Genomic DNA, 17,534 nt, shown 5'->3' on the forward strand with positions numbered 1-17,534 from the left:
AAATATAATGTATTATTTCAGAAACATATGAGTAGTGCAGCACATTGTAGTACCTCATATGTGAGCTACACATCAAACCCTCAAACACCAACAAACCAGTGATTTGCACTTAATAATACAAAATGTCTGTGAATAATTTGTTTAGTCAGAAATACACATAAATGTATATTATACTGTAAGTCGGCTCTGTATATCTTTTGAGAAACTTTGTTACTTAAAACTTGAACCCACTGTGGTTTATATGCACAAAAACGTCTATGACACTCCCAGCGCTCAGTTAAAATCCCTTTAGTCACTTACCTTTTTGCCTGGGCATATGCTAATATACTGTACATCAGCTAGGTCAAGCAAGCCTATGATTCCATACATAGGGGATTTTGTGACGCTCTTGATTGGATCTCACCCATTCACAATCAGACCAATCGGAAGTAGTAAAGTTGATATCATAAACTGCTGTAATGGAATAGAGTAGAAACTACATAAGGTGTAACATTATTAAGCCAATTTATTGGGATACAAGTAAAAATTTCACTCACATTCTGTTTGTGACTAATATTCTTTCAGAGATGGTTAGATGGGTTTGTCATCTTTCCTACTAGCACTAGAACCTGAATACCCAGCCTGTTTATCTCACCACTCCACTACAACTTTCAGGATTGCACCAACCAATCTCAACCTTACTTGTTATGTCTGTTAGACTTCCTCAGATGCTCAATTGAGTTCAAAATACATTAGGGCTTTTACAATGGCACTAAAGAAAAAACAAAAAACAACATCAAGGGTGTCAGTGGCTAAAAGCCAACACTGCCATATGCCATGTCTTTTCAAACATTTTGGGGCAGCCCCTGCTCAAGTACGTGGTTCTATATAAAGGCAGAACCTTGTTAACAATGCCCTTTTAGTAAAATAATCAAGGGGCCTCTGGTTTCTTCCAGTACAACAAAATGGCCTTACGTGCATAAAAGAGTGAAAGTGAGAGAAGAGTCCTTTGGGCCCTGTGTGGTGCTACCGCCTCGACTAGGCCTAACAGATAAACCAGGATAGTTAGAGGGACTGGAAAGAAAAGCAGGTCTTGGAGGGTACGAGTGACCCCTGTCCAAAACTCCTGTACCGTTTGACAGTGCCAAAAGATGTGATCAAAATTGTCAGGGGAGGTGGTACAGTGCCAGGACTCCACTGAGCCAGTGCCATAAATAATGTCTACTCTTGCTGGAGTATAAAAAAGCTCTATGGAGCAGTTTAAATTGAATGTAGTGGCCGAGCCTACAATAGAGTCCTAAACGGGTAGTCCCACATATCATCACTATCATCCCCCTGAAATTTGGGAATTAATGGCATCCAACTGTCCCTACATTTAGTGAATGTTGTCGGCCTATCTACAAACAATTCTCTATAGACTTCAAATAGAGGCGTCTTCAGAGATTGAACGCATAACAGTTGCTCCAAAGGAGAAGACCTGATCTATGGGGTTTCAGAACCAAATTGTTCTAAGAATGCATGCTGCAGCTGCAAGTGACAGAAGATATACCAATTCAGGAGGTGGTATTTACACTTTAGTTGGTCAAATGTGAGGAGCCCCCCCCCATAATGTCCCGCAGTTGTTTGATATCAACCCGGGGCCAAAAAACAGGATTTGGGATGTCACCAATGTAAGAGATTCAAGGATTAAACCACAGTGGGTAGATGGTGAACAGGCTAGGCCATTAGGTTTCATTAACACCTGCCCTTTATCCCAGGCATGCAGTGTGGTGTGCATCGACCCAGTAAAAGGAGAAGCCACCTGGGGACCCCTATAGTCCACTGAGTTTACATACTTACCCCAAGTAAAAACCCAAACTGTGTCTGTTTGCCCCATATGTTCAGTAAAGTATGGTATAAGCAAGCACAGTGCCTTGCAAAAGTATTCACCCCCTTGGCATTTTTCGTGTTTTGTTGCCTCACAACCTGGAATTAACATGGATTGTTTGAGGATTTGCATCATTTAATTTACAGAACATGACCACAACTTTGAAGATTTTTTTTATTGTGAAGCAAACAACAAATAGGACAAAATAAGAGAAAAAGTCAATGTGCATAACTATTCACCCCCCTAAAGTCAATACTTTGAAGAGCCACCTTTTGCGGCTATCACAGCTCCAAGTCTCTTTGGATAAGTCTCTATGAGATGGCCATATCTTACCACTGGGATTTTTGCCCATTCCTTCTTGCAAAACTGCTCCAGCGCCTTCAAGTTGGATAGTTTATGCTTGTGAACAGCAGTTTTTAAGTCTGACCACAGATTTTCTATTGGATTGAGGTCTGGGCTTTGACTAGGCCATTCCAACACATTTACATGTTTCCCTTAAATCACTCAAGTGTTGCTTTAGCAGTGTGTTTGGGGTAATTGTCCTGCTGGAAGGTGAACCTCCATCCTAGCCTCAAATCACACACAGAGTGTTACAGGTTTTACTCAAGAATATCCCTGTATTTAACACCATCCATCTTTCCCTCAACATTGACCAGTTTCTCAGTCCCGACTGCTGAAAAACATCCCCACAGCATGATGCTGCCACCACCATGTTTCACTTTGGGGATGGTGTTCTTTGGGTGATGTGATGTGTTGGGTTTGCGCCAGACATAGTGTTTTCTTTGATGGCCAAAAAGTTCAATTTTAGTCTCATTAGACAGAGCACCTTCCTCCATACATTTTGGGAGTCTCCCACATGCCTTTTCGCAAACTCAAAACGTGCCATTTTGTTTTTTGCTGAAAGTAATAGCTTTCTTCTGGCCACTCTGCCACAAAGCCCAACTCTATGGAGCGTACGGCTTATTGTCGTCCTATGTACAGATACTCCAGTCTCTGCTGTGGAACTCTGCAGCTCCTCCAGGGTTACCTTAAGTCTCTGTGCTGCCTCTCTAATTAATGCCCTCCTTGCCCATTCCGTGAGTTTTGGTGTGCGGCCGTGTCTTGGCAGGTCTGCTGTTGTGCCATGTTCTTTCCATTTGGTTATGATAGATTTGATGGTGCTCCTAGGGATCATCAAAGATTTGAATATTTTTTTATAACCTAACCCTGACTTGTACTTCTCAACAACATTGTCCCTTACTTGTTTGGAGAGTTCCTTGGTCTTCATGGCAGTGTTTGGTTAGTGGTGCCTCTTGCTTAGGTGTTGCAGCCTCTGGGGCCTTTCAAAAAGGTGTGTATATATAATGACAGATCAGGTGATACTTAGATTGCACACAGGTGGACATCATTTCACTAAATACGTGACTTCTGATGGTAATTGGTTGCACTAGAGCTTTTTATGGGCTTCATAACAAAGGGGGTGAATACATCCACACATGCCAATTATTGTTTTTTTATTTCTGAAAAATAGTTTTATGTATATATTTTTCAAATTTTACTTCACCAACTTAGACTATTGTGTTCTGATCCTTCACATATAATTCAGATTAAAAAAAACATTGAACTAAAGACTGTAATGTAACAAAATAGGTAAAAAGCCAAGGGGGTGAATACTTTTGCAAGCAGTGGCGTAGCGTGGGGGGTGCAGGGGGTGCCGTGGCCCCGGGCGCGACATTTAGGGGGGCGCCAGTATGTGTCACTGGCTGCCTCCTCCTAATTTCAAATTCCTGTGTCCCCGGGCTCCGGCCGCCATGTTAAGTGCCCGGCGCCCTGTGATTGGGTGTATGGGGGTCATGTGAGGCGTTGGGCTGGCCTGTCCTTGATCGCTCCTGAAGTCCCGCCTCCTCACATGACCCCCCCATACGCCCAATCACAGGGCGCTGGGCACTGAACATGGCAGCAGGCAGAGCGCAGGGGAGAGAAGAAACAACGTGAGCCGCCGCTGTCTTCTCCTCCTCATCCGAATCGATGCAGCCAGGACAAGAAGGTGAGTGAGAGTCTTGTTACTGGCTGGGGGGGGGCGAGAGAGACTGTAGGCAGGACAGTATAGTGGACAGTGTAGTGGTCAGTGTAGTGTAGTATGGTGGACAGTGTCGTGTAGTATAGTGGTCACTATAGTGGTTAGTGTAGTATAATATAATGGTCAGTATAGTGTAGTTTAGTATGGAGGTCAGTGTAGTATAGTGGTCAGTGTAGTGTAGTATAGTGGACAGTGTAGTATAGTGGTCAGTGTAGTGTAGTATAGTGATCATTGTAGTATATTGGACAGTGTAGTATGGTGGTCAGTGTATAATGTGGTGTAGTGGACAGTCAGTATAGTGTAGTATAGTGGTCACTGTAGTGTAGTGGACAGTATAGTGGACAGTATAGTATAGTGGTCAGTATAGTGGACAGTGTAGTATAGTGGTCAGTATAGTGGTTAGTGTAGTATAGTATAGTGGACAGTGTAGTATAGTGGTTAGTGTAGTATAGTATAGAGGTCAGTATAGTGTAGTTTAGTATGGAGGTCAGTGTAGTATAGTGGACAGTGTAATGTAGTATGGTGGTCAGTGTAGTGTAGTATGGTGGTCAGTATAGTGTAGTATGGTGGTCAGTATAGTGGTTAGTGTAGTATAGTATACCCTGTTTCCCGGAAAATAAGACCTAGCGTGATTGTCAGTGATGGCTGCAATATAAACCCTACCCCCCAAATAAGCCCTACCCTGTTTCCCTGAAAATTTACCCTGAAAAAAAGACCTACAAGGACTTTAACTAGGGCTTACTTAGGGGGTAGGGCTTATATTGCAGCCATCGCCGACAATCACGCTAGGTCTTATTTTCGGGGAAACAGGGTAATGGTCAGTGTAGTATAGTGGTCAGTGTAGTGTAGTATAGTGGTTAGTGTAGTATAGTATAGTGGTCAGTATAGTGTAGTTTAGTATAGTGGTCAGTGTAGTATGGTGGTCAGTATAGTGTAGTATAGTGGTCAGTGTAGTGTAGTATAGTGGTCAGTGTAGTGTAGTATGGTGGTCAGTGTAGTGTAGTATAGTGGTCAGTATAGTGGTTAGTATAGTATAGTGGACAGTGTAGTATAGTGGTTAGTATAGTATAGTGGTCAGTATAGTGTAGTTTAGTATGGAGGTCAGTGTAGTATAGTGGAGAGTGTAATGTAGTATGGTGGTCAGTGTAGTGTAGTATGGTGATCAGTATAGTGTAGTATAGTGGTCAGTATAGTGTTAGTGTAGTATAGTATAGTGGTCAGTATAGTGTAGTTTAGTATGGAGGACAGTGTAGTATAGTGGTCAGTGTAGTGTAGTATAGTGGTCAGTGTAGTGTAGTATGGTGAGCAGTGTAGTGTAGTATAGTATAGTGGTTAGTGTAGTATAGTATGGTGATCAGTGTAGTGTAGTATGGTGGTCAGTATAGTGTAGTATAGTATAGTGGTTAGTGTAGTATAGTATAGTGGTCAGTGTAGTGTAGTATAGTGGTCAGTGTAGTGTAGTTTAGTATGGAGGTCAGTGTAGTATAGTGGTCAGTGTAGTATGGTGGTCAGTATAGTGGTTAGTGTAGTATAGTGGTCAGTGTAGTGTAGTGTAGTATAGTGGTCAGTGTAGTGTAGTATAGTGGTCAGCATAGTTTAATATAGTGGTCAGTGTAGTATAGTGGACAGTGTAGTGTAGTGTAGTATAGTGGTCAGTGTAGTATAGTGTGGTGGTCAGTGTAGTGTAGTATAGTGGTCAGCATAGTTTAGTATAGTGGTAAGTGTAGTATAGTGGACAGTGTAGTGTAGTGTAGTGGTCAGTGTAATATAGTGGACAGTATAGTATAGTGGACAGTATAGTATAGTGGTCAGTATAGTGGTCAGTGTAGTATAGTGGACAGTATAGTATAGTGGTCAGTGTAGTGGACAATATTGTGTAGTTCTCAGTGTAGTGGACAGTGTAGTGGTCAGTACTATTGTATTTGAAGGGACTCAGGGAGTGCTAAAAGTCCGCAGGCTGGGGGGCGCAACTTACTTGCCTTGCCCTGGGTGCTGACAACCCACGCTACGCCAATGTTTGCAAGGCACTGTAAGTATTTGGTATTTTGTACAAAAGAGTGGGGACTGACCAGAGACGGATCACTTTGATGTAGTTTGCCAGCTTGAACATGTATTACAATAAATGTGAACCAAGAATACATTTATGTAAAAGGTTGCTAGGAATACGATATGTAAGAGTTTACAACAGTGTGCAGAGGGTTAATTCAGAATTTTCACAATGATTTTTGCCTACTTTGCAAAAAATGTAAAAACTATTTTATTTATTTATTACTTTTCTATGTTTTAATTAATCTGTTCATATATATATTTGTTTGTAACTGTAATCTGATAATTAAAGCATTAACTATTCCAGAGCTGAGATAGTGATTACATGATTGGGAACTCTGACTGGTTCATGATCATCAGCTCTTAAAGGGGAAAGTGTTTACAAATGTATTCTCACCACAAAGCATAGGGCTGGGGAGTTATTGTTCTGCAATTGTTATCTAGCTCTGTCTTATACAACCCGGCAATATGATATAAACCTCCTTGGCATTCTTTTTGTTACCTTTGTTATTTGTACAGGATAATCTGATGCTCGTGACCTGCTGAAACCAGTTGTGCCTTTATTGCTCTTATAGTTTATTATCTATTTCTTCATAAGAGCTATTTATTGTCTTTTCTTATGTACTGTTTGTATATGATTATCCTCTTAAAACAATAAAAATTTATTGTTGAAAAAAAAAAAAAAGCATAGGGCTGGGGAGTATTTTTATACAAATGGTAGAAGGGAAGGGTTTATTAGTCAAATGAAAGAGCCTGTATTGGCCACTGAGGTTGCAGTAATAGACTTCTGAATAACAAGGGGACTGAGAGTATCACCAAGGGGATGGGTATAGTGCCTATAAACATATATATAAACATATACTGTACATAAACATGTTTATCAACAATAATATCAACACTTATCTCGGAAAGTATGTAATTTGGGGATTGAAGCAGTTGTTGGCAGTATTGTTAGATAACATACTTTTCAGCCCTGAAATGTTTAATGGTAGGTTACACAATTTCTAAAAAAGGAAAGGGTGGGATGCTTTAAAGTGAATCTGTGCTTACCCATGCTGGATAAAGCATCAGGATCAATTTAATAGCAGCCCCATCAAATGCACATACTCATTTTTCCTTCACTCCTGGGATTTGTTTGGCTGCCAGCAGTGAAGAGAAATATCTGGTAGTCTCGATCTCTTATGTGACATCACTGTTGTGATTGAAGTGATTGAATACACTCAAGCATATTGATATCTCACATTAGTTAATCCTATTATTACAATTACAGTCCTGGTCATATTTACAGGTTACACTTCAAACATGTATCTTTTTCTTCTTAAGTACAAAAGAATTTCATTTGTCAAATGCAATGGTGAAATGCATTTCACACATCATGGATTTATTACTGACTTTGAAACAGTTTATTAAGCTTCTTCTCTTTTGTCTTACTACTAAATTTGGTCTGTTAATGTTCTGATCCTGGAAACATACATTTTTTACTTTTCTAATTTAGATGGGAAGTATAACTACTAGCATGTATTGACAATTTAGAAGCACTGTCATTTACTGCAAGGTCTTACAGTATGTGTCATGTGAAGTGACCAATTGCTAATGATCACTAACATGACCACAACATATGACCACTAGCTACTTTGATATGAGCCCAGATATTGTATGACAGTCATATAAAGAGTAAGAACAGCAGGGTCTAATTAGAAAGCCAATATCTCTAGAAATCTTATTACTGTTTTCATGTTTTGCCTTTACAGCTACTTTAAGGTTATACATTATTTTCTTTACACAGGAGCTGGAGGGTGGTCTCCACATTTTTCCAATAAATATCAGTGGCTCCAGATCGATCTGGGAGAAAGAACAGAAATCACTGCAATTGCAACGCAAGGCAAATATGGAAGCTCAGACTGGGTAACAAGCTATCTGTTAATGTACAGCGACACAGGGAGAAACTGGAAACAGTATCATCAAGAAGAAGGAATTTCGGTATGTTTCTTTAACAATAAAAACAATTATAAATTATAACACTACATTCATGTTTTAAAAGTCATAGCATTATAAACTGCAAATACAATTTCTTGAATTACTAGTTTTAATGCTTCTCTATGAAATAGCAGAGTAAAGTAATACATAGAATGATATGTATTGTACTTAAATTTTAAAGTACTTTTCTTGAACAGTGAAATAAAAAAAGTGAAAATGGATGTTTCTTTCACTTAGCTAAAGACTATAAAATATATAACTCAAAGGAAACACTTATATGAATTTGCTTTATGATTTTAAACAAATACATTTCAGAGTGCAGTTATTTTATGATACTTTAAAAACTGAAGGTGAGATCTACGCATAAACATACTGAATAAGATTTCCAGGTCAAACATAAGTATTCTTTGGACCCCTCTAGTTATAACACAAAGGCATCTCTTTGATCAACCTTATAGGGGATGGGGGAATGGGTAGGAGGGGATGCCGTCTCTTGTGTCCCTCCCAGGTATTAAGATAGTGATATGTGACTCCGTCCGGAGTGCAGGAAAGTGATGGAAGGGGACGGCCAATATGGAGGGGATCTACAGGTTGAGAATTTGGTGTAAGATTGTGTGTAATCCTAATAAAGGAGATTGGGTCTCAGGGAATGACAGCTCTAGGATTAGGTGGGTGAACTATGTAATTGGGAGTTTTCCCAGCGTCAACGGAAAATGTGTCCAGCAGGCCCATTTGGTCCCAAATTTTGTGGGTTTTAACCAATAAATTGCATTCCTATAATTCGAGTCTACATTTTCAGTTTTTTTTTCATGTCTAATATGGAAAACCGAAATGTTTCTTCTCTTTCTCTTTATTTTTCCAAAGTAAAGGTTTTTCAGAGGATATAACAGTGATCTTAAAATGCAATGAAAAAAGAATACAGTATGAGTTCTTGCCAAAAATCATATAATCATTATCTGTGCTTCTAAATTCTACAACTTAAATTAAAAAAAAGCTTTTAGTAAATCAACATATTTCTTTAGGAATAACCTTGTAAGAATGCTTTCACTAAAGCTTATTCATGTTTCACAAAAAAAGCAACCACTGTACTTTACTGTTCAAAAGGGAAAAAGGTATAGCTCTGTGTACAAGTGAATTATGCCTTTATCAAGGACTACTTTTATATGATAAGTAGACTTATTTCACAGTTATTTTTATTGAAATACAAAAGCATTTGGTGAGTTTAACATAGAAGCCAACTATGTCTTTTGTTTCAAAATTATCTTACATTATGCATTCAAATAACAGTGCTCAATTCAGAATTGGTTCAACGAATAAGAACAATGGACATAAAACAATGGGATATTCAAACAAAAAAGAGTAAATTACAATAAATTACAAGGACGTATGGATTACTGCTAAAATTAAGTATTGTGCACAGCACAGCTGATAAGCCTTTTCAGTCCTGGCTACCTTCCACAGTAATAGTAAAGGAAAAGCACACATTGACAATGCTAGAAACACACACGTTAAATTTTTTTTTTTACATTCATGCATTATGTATTCCCTTTACTGTAGATTATCATATATTTCCTCAGTAGTTACATTCGTAAAATATTCTGCATTAGGTTAACAAGTTCCATAATGGCTCTAACCCCTCATTCACATTGAATGCGGCTTTGAAATTATGCAACTTCATCTGAAATGGCACAATTTCAAAGCTGCATTTCAGCACGACATCAGGTGCAACCTTGAAGACATTTGTGCGGCTTCATGCACAGATGTCTATTATGTATTCCCTTTACATTTTTGCACCCAAAATTGCCAAAAGTAATGCAGGAACTACTTTTTCAAATTGATGCAGCACTGCAAAGTCGGCATTGCAACAATCTGAACATGGCCATTGTTGACAATAGAGTGTGACTTGTCATGCATTTTGACCTGTGCTATTGCATGACAATTCGCTCCAATGTCAACGAGGGCTAAGTTCAGTTCTATATAATGTGTAAATATATGTGAGCACATTTTAAATGTGGCCACTGTCTTAGTTTTTTGTCTACATATTCAAAAACGTAGAAGGTCTAAGCAATCACAGCTCATCTGTCTTGTTTGAACAGCTGTCAACAATTTCATGTAGCCTTTTTCAGCACTTTGGGAAAAAAAGTTGCTGTGTAAACAGAAAAAGTCTGCTCTAGGACAATTTGTAGCTGCAAAGACACAACTATAAATTTGTTATGCCCACCAAGATGCCCCTCAGATTAGATCTTTGCTGCCTATATACAGAGGCCCCTTGTTTTGTTAAGGTGTCAGTAACCCCCACATCACCATCACCAAAAACAAACTAAAGTCTCTACAATAAATGTGCCCATTAGTGTGTGCCTTTTTTAAACATTTAATTTATATGAAAATACTTATTGATCCTACCAAACATACTACTGCTTGTTGGCAGCAGCAACAATATGCAGGGTCTTCTACTCTCTGCAGCATTGCCACCACTTGTGCACATTCTCCAGGTGTCTACTGCATATCCTATCCTCTGAATGGTCTGGGCGGTGTGCAGGACCTGTGTGTTGTATCACCACCTCTTGTGCATATTGTGCAGGTGTCTATGGTATGTATAAAACTGTATTTATTTTGCAGCTTATAAATTCTCAGATGTGGTGGCTGCATTCTTTTTAAACTTATCACTGACAGGGGTGCTTAGAATGGTCAGTGTTTCATTTATTTATTTAAAATATTTATCTCAAAAAGAAAAACTGTTGCGGGAACTGCTTAAAAAGTGTTAGCAGGAATTAAAACTGCAATAAAGAACAATAGGTTTTTTTTTATTTCTCAGTATAAAGCCTGGTACCCAGCGTGTTGACCAAAAAAAAACCTGACAGCTCAGATTGGAGCCACTGTACTAACAATCCGATGTTAGTACAGCAATCTCTTCTGCTGAGGCATTGTGTTCTGAATGGGGGAAGCCCCCCCACCAGAACACTCCGATTAGCGCTCTGCCATTGGCAGAGAGCACTGAACGGGAGCCAGTCGGCAGACCTGTTTTGGTCATGAGCCTTCAGCAGAAGCTGACCGGGTTCCCCGGTGACAGCTGAATGTAAAAAAAAGTCGACAATTAAAAATGATGAAAAAAAAAAAAGCATGGGGCCCCTCTAAAATGCACACCAGGCCCTTTGAGTCTGGTATTGATTTTAAGGGAAACCCCACACCAAAATTAGAAAAATAAACGGAAAGGGGACCCTTCCAAAATCCATACCAGACCCTTATCTGAGCATTCAGCCCAGCAGGTCCTGAACTATACCAGGCCACAAGGGCCTCATCCTCACAACTATGGCCAGTGGTTGTGGGGTCTGTGGGCAGGGGGCTTATTGGAATCTGGAAACCCCCTTTATCAAGGGGGCCCCCAGATCCCATCCCCCGTATGTGAATGAGTATGGGGTACATAGTACCCCTAACCATTCACCAAAAAAGCGCCACAAAGTAATAAAAACATAGAGATCAGAAAAAGAAAAAAAATGCTCCCACTGATGCATTCTGGGTCAGTGATGTCACAAGGGGGTTGGACCACCAGATGTCATAGCCAGATGGCCTTGTCCCTTACCTACATAAGAAATGTCAAACAGTGGAGCCTGCAGTAGACGGCCAACCTTCATGGATGGTGGGATCATTTTTCTCCAGGTCGGCGGTGCACGGGCGGCGTGATTAACGATGGATTTACAGGAGGGGAGACTGTTTTTTTTAATAAAGGAATTATTTAAAAAACTGTCTCTGTGTTTTATTACTTTGTGACACTTTTTTGGTGAATGGGTGGGGTACTATGTACCCCATACTCATTTAAATAGGGGGGGTGGGATCTGGGCAAAAGATTCTGATAAGCCACCTGCCCACAGACCCCCATAACCACCAGCTACGGTTGTGGGGATGAGGCCCCCCATGCTTGGATAAGGGTCTGGTATGGATTTTGGGGGCGCCTTAAGTTGTTTTTTTGGCATGGGGTCCCATTTAAAATCCATACCAGACCTGAAGGGCCTGGTATGCATGGGGGGAAACCCCACACTATTTTTTTTTTCATCATTTTTAATTGTCAGCTTTTTTTTTTTTTACATTTAGCTGTCAGCAGGGAACCTCGCCGTCATCCGTCATTAAGGATGTGGCGGCCGGCTTCCGGGTCGTTCCTTAGCAACCAGCTATTTGTCAAGAAAATTATTTTTTGACAAATACTGTATGTGATACCATCAGCAAAACCCTGGTGGTAAATATCGCATGCTTTTTTACTCTGAGGTGTGTTCGTGAATTGGACTTAAAAGTTTTTAAAGCAATATTTACTGGCACATTTTCTTTTTTGTGGTAAATACCTCATAATCATTATTATTTTTTTTAATGAATTGGACTTACAGTGGATATAAAAAGGCTACACACCACTGTTTAAATTTCAGGTTTCTGTGATGTCAAAAAATGAGACAAACTGAAAAACAAACTGAAATCTTTTAGGGGGGAATTAAAAATAAAAAAAATAAAATAATATGGTTGCATAAGTGTGCATACCCTCTTATAACTGGGGATGTAGCTGTGTTCAGAACTAAGCAACCACATTCAAACTTATGTTAAATAGGAGTCAGTACACACCATTTAAAGTGCCTCTGTTTAACCCCAAATAAGGTTCAACTGTTCTAGCAGGTCTTTCCTGACATTTTCTTAGTCATGTCCTACAGCAAAAGCCATGGTCCACAGAGAGCTTCCAAAGCATCAGCGGGATCTCATTGGTAAAGGGTATCAGTCAGGAGAAGAGTACAAAAGAATTTTCAAGGCATTAATATACTATGGAACACAGTGAAGATAGCCATCATCAAGTAGGAAAATATGGCACAACAGTGACATCACCAAGAACTGGACTTCCCTCCAAAATTGATGAAAAGACGAGAAGAAAACTGGTCAGGGAGACTACCAAGAGGCCTACAGCAACATTAAATAAGCTGCAGGAATATCTGGCAAGTACTTGTTGTGTGGTACTTCCCGTATTCTTCATTTGTTTGGGCTATGGGGTAGAGTGGCAAGACGGAATCCTTTTCTTATGAAGAAAAACATCCAAGCCCGGCTAAATTTTGCAAAAACACATCTGAAGTCTCCCAAAAGCATGTGGGAAAATGTGTTGTGGTCTGATGAAACCAAGTTTGAACTTTTTGGCCATGATTCCAAAAGATATGTTTGGCGCAAAAACAATACTGCACATCACCAAAAGAACGCCATACCCACAGTGAAGCTTGGTGGTGGCAGCATCATGTTTTGGGGCTGTTTTTCTTCAGCTGCAACAGGGGCCTAGTCAAGGTAGAGGGAATTATGAACAGTTCCAAATACCAGTCAATATTGGGACAAAAACTTCAGGCTTCTGCTAGAAAGCTAAACATGAGCTTCAAGTTCAAATCGAACTCATGTTCGACTCAAACATTGGCTGTTCGCAAGTTCGCCGAACAACGAACAATTTGGGGTGTTCGCAGCAAATTCGAATGCCGCAGAACACCCTTTAAAAGTCTATGGGAGGAATCAAAAGTGCTAATTTTAAAGGCTTATATGCAAGTTATTGTCATAAAAAGTGTTTGGGGACCTGGGTCCTGCCCCAGGGGACATGGATCAATTCAAAAAAAAGTTCTAAAAAGGCCGTTTTTTCAGGAGCAGTGATTTTAATAATGCTTAAAGTCAAACAATAAAAATGTAATATTCCTTTAAATTTCGTACCTGGGGGGTGTCTATAGTATGCCTGTAAAGGGGCGCATGTTTCCCGTGTTTAGAACAGTCTGACAGCAAAATGACATTTCGAAGGAAAAAACCCATTTAAAACTACCAGCAGCTATTGCATTGCCGACAATACACATAGAAGTTCATTGATAAAAACGGCGTGGGAATTCCCCACAGGGAAAGCCCGAACCAAAATTTAAAAAAAAAAATGATATGGGAGTCCCCCTAAATTCCATACCAGGCCCTTCAGGTCTGGTATGGATTTTAAGGGGAACCCCACGCCAAAAAAAAAAAAATGGCGTGGGGTCCCCCCAAAAATCCATACCAGACCCTTATCCGAGCACATAACCTGGCAGGCCGCAGGAAAAGATGGGGGACGAGAGTGCGGCCCCCCCTCCTGAACCATACCAGGCCACATGCCCTCAACATTGGGAGGGTGCTTTGGGGTAGCCCCCCAAAACACCTTGTCCCCATGTTGATGAGGACAAGGGCCTCATCCCCACAACCCTGGCCGGTGGTTGTGGGGGTCTGCAGGCGGGAGGCTTATCGGAATCTGGAAAGCCCCCTTTAACAAGGAGACCCCCAGATCCCGGCCCCCCCTGTGTGAAATGGTAAGGGGGTACTTACCCCTACCATTTCACTAAAAAACTGTCAAAAATGTTAAAAATGACAAGAGACAGTTTTTGACAATTCCTTTATTTAAATGCTTCTTCTTTCTTCTATCTTCCTTCTTCTTCTTCTTCTTCTGGCTCTTCTGGTTCTTCCTCCGGCGTTCTCGTCCAGCATCTCCTCCGTGGCGTCTTCTATCTTCTTCTCCTCGGGCCGCTCCGCACCCATGGCATGGGGGGAGGCTCCTGCTCTTCTCTTCATCATCTTCTTCATCCTCTTCTCTTCTTCCTTCTTCTCTTCTTCTCTTCTTCATTTTCTTCTCCGGGCCGCTCCGCATCCATGCTGGCATGGAGGGAGGCTCCCGCTGTGTGACGGCGTCTCCTCGTCTGACGGTTCTTAAATAACGGGGGGCGGGGCCACCCGGTGACCCCGCCCCCTCTGACGCACGGGAGATGACGTGACTTTCCTGTGGCATTCCCCGTGACGTCACAGGGAAGTCCCGTCAAGTCACCGTGCGTCAGAGGGGGGCCCCGCCCCCCGTTATTTAAGAACCGTCAGATGAGGAGACGCCGTCACACAGCGGGAGCCTCCCTCCATGCCAGCATGGGTGCGGAGCGGCCCGGAGAAGAAAATGAAGAAGAGAAGAAGGAAGAAGAGAAGAGGATGAAGAAGAAGATTAAGAGAAGAGCGGGAGCCTCCCCCCATGCCATGGGTGCGGGGCAGCCCGAGGAGAAGAAGACAGAAGATGCCGCGGAGGAGATGCTGGACGAGAACGCCGGAGGAAGAACCAAAAGTGCCAGAAGAACCAGAAGAAGAAGAAGATGAAGAAAGATAGAAGAAAGAAGAAGCATTTAAATAAAGGAATTGTCAAAAACTGTCTCTTGTCATTTTAAACATTTTTGACAGTTTTTTAGTGAAATGGTAGGGGTAAGTACCCCCTTACCATTTCACACAGGGGGGGCGGGATCTGGGGGTCCCCTTGTTAAAGGGGGCTTCCAGATTCCGATAAGCCCCCCGCCCGCAGACCTCCACAACCACCGACCAGGGTTGTGGGGATGAGGCCCTTGTCCTCATCAACATGGGGACAAGGTATTTTGGGGGGCTACCCCAAAGCACCCTCCCAATGTTGAGGGCATGTGGCCTGGTACGGTTCAGGAGGGGGGGCCGCACTCTCGTCCCCCCCTCTTTTCCTGCGGCCTGCCAGGTTGCGTGCTCGGATAAGGGTCTGGTATGGATTTTTGGGGGGACCCCACGCCGTTTTTTTTTTTTTTTGGCGCGGGGTTCCCCTTAAAATCCATACCAGACCTGAAGTGCCTGGTATGGAATTTAGGGGGACTCCCACGTCATTTTTTTTTTTAAATTTTGGTTCGGGGTTTCCCTGTGGGGAATTCCTGTGCCGTTTTTATCAATGAACTTCTATGTGTATTGTCGGCAATGCAATAGCTGCGGGTAGTTTTAAATGGGTTTTTTCCTTCGAAATGTCATTTTGCTATCAGACTGTTCTAAACACGGGAAACATGCGCCCCTTTACAGGCATACTATAGACACCCCCCAGGTACGAAATTTAAAGGGATATTACACTTTTATTGTTTGACTTTAAGCATTATTAAAATCACTGCTCCTGAAAAAACGGCCGTTTTTAAAACTTTCTTTTGCATTGATCCATGTCCCCTGGGGCAGGACCCTTGTCCCCAAACACTTTTTATGACAATAACTTGCATATAAGCCTTTAAAATTAGCACTTTTGATTATTCATGTTCGTGTCCCATAGACTTTAATGGTGTTCGCGTGTTCGAGCGAACTTTTTTCCTGTTCGCATGTTCTGGTGCGAACCGAACAGGGGGGTGTTCGGCTCATCCCTAATGAAGAGGAACTTCATCTTTCAGCATGACAACGAACCCAAAGCATATATCCAAATCAACAAAAGACTGTCTTCAACAGAAGAAGATTAAAGTTTTAGAATGGCCCAGCCAGAACATAGACCTCAATCCAATTGTAAATCTGTGGGGTGATCTGAAGAGCACTGTGCACAGGAGATGCCCTTGCAATCTGACAGATTTGGAGTGTTTTTGCAAAGAAGAGTGGGCAAATATTGCCAAGTCAAGATGTGCCAAGCTGATAGACTCATACCCAAAAAGACTTAGTGCTGTAATAAAATCAAAAGGTGCTTCAACAAAATATTAGTTTAAGGGTGTACACACTAATGCCCCGTACACACGATCGGACATTGATCGGACATTCCGACAACAAAATCCATGGATTTTTTCCGACGGATGTTGGCTCAAACTTGTCTTGCATACACACGGTCAAACAAAGTTGTCGGAAAATCCGATCATTCTGAATGCGGTGACGTAAAACACGTATGTCGGGACTATAAACGGGGCAGTAGCCAATAGCTTTCATCTCTTTATTTATTCTGAGCATGCGTGGCACTTTGTGCACTTTGTGCATTGGATTTATGTACACAAAATCGGAAATTCCGACAACGGATTTTGTTGTCGGAAAATTTTATAGCCTGCTCTCAAACTTTGTCCAAATGGAAAATGTGTGATGGAGCCTACATATGGTCGGAATTTCCGACAATAGGGTCCTATCACACATTTTCCTTTGGAAAATCCGACCGTGTGTACGGGGCATTATGCAAACACATTATTTTATTTTTTTTATTTTGACTTCCCTCCACCTAAAAGATTTCAGTTTGTTGTTCAACTGCGTTGTACAGTTTATAGGTCACATTAAAGGTGGAAAAAGTTCAGAAATGATTTATCTTTGTCAATTTTTTTACATCACAAAACCCTGACATTTTAACAGGGGTGTGTAGACTTTTTAAATCCACTGTAATTTACCACGTGCAATAATTTATGCAATTGGGTCATGTGACTGCGTTATCACATGCTGTAAAAGTTTATAGTGAATTGACCCCATGGTCACCCAGAAGGGGGTGAAGGATAAGACCACAGTTCTTCAGTGCTGATGAATGTCTACTGTATGTAATGCCACGTACACACGACCAGACTTTACGGCATACTTGGTCCTGCGGACCAGAGTCCGTCGGACAAGTCGATCGTGTGTGGGCTCCAGCAGACTTTTTTCCCCCAAAAGTTCGACGGACCTAGAAATGAAACATGTTTCAAATCTTTTTGACGGACTCGAGTCTGGTCGAAAAATCCGCTCGTCTGTATGCTAGTCCGACAGACAAAAAACGACGCTAGGGCAGCTATTGGCTGCTGGCTATGAACTTCCTTGTTTTAGTCCGGTCGTACGTCATCACGTATGAATCCGTCG

At 41.4% G+C, this 17,534-nt stretch overlaps 1 protein-coding gene across 2 annotated transcripts in view; it reads left to right on the plus strand.

Moving 5' to 3' along the window:
* CNTNAP4 (contactin associated protein family member 4) overlaps positions 1-17,534 on the plus strand; it is a 634,720-nt gene that overhangs the window by 270,073 nt on the left and 347,113 nt on the right. The window contains exon 3 of one of the 2 annotated variants that reach the window (XM_073632962.1): positions 7,738-7,931. The exons of the other annotated variant lie outside the window; for it this stretch is intronic. Coding sequence (XP_073489063.1) covers positions 7,738-7,931 — 194 coding nt within the window. The remainder of the gene's footprint in view (positions 1-7,737; positions 7,932-17,534) is intronic. 2 annotated transcript variants of the gene reach the window in all.

Source organism: Aquarana catesbeiana, linkage group LG01 (genome assembly GCF_042186555.1).
Source record: "Aquarana catesbeiana isolate 2022-GZ linkage group LG01, ASM4218655v1, whole genome shotgun sequence".
Classification (NCBI taxonomy): Eukaryota; Metazoa; Chordata; class Amphibia; order Anura; family Ranidae; genus Aquarana; species Aquarana catesbeiana.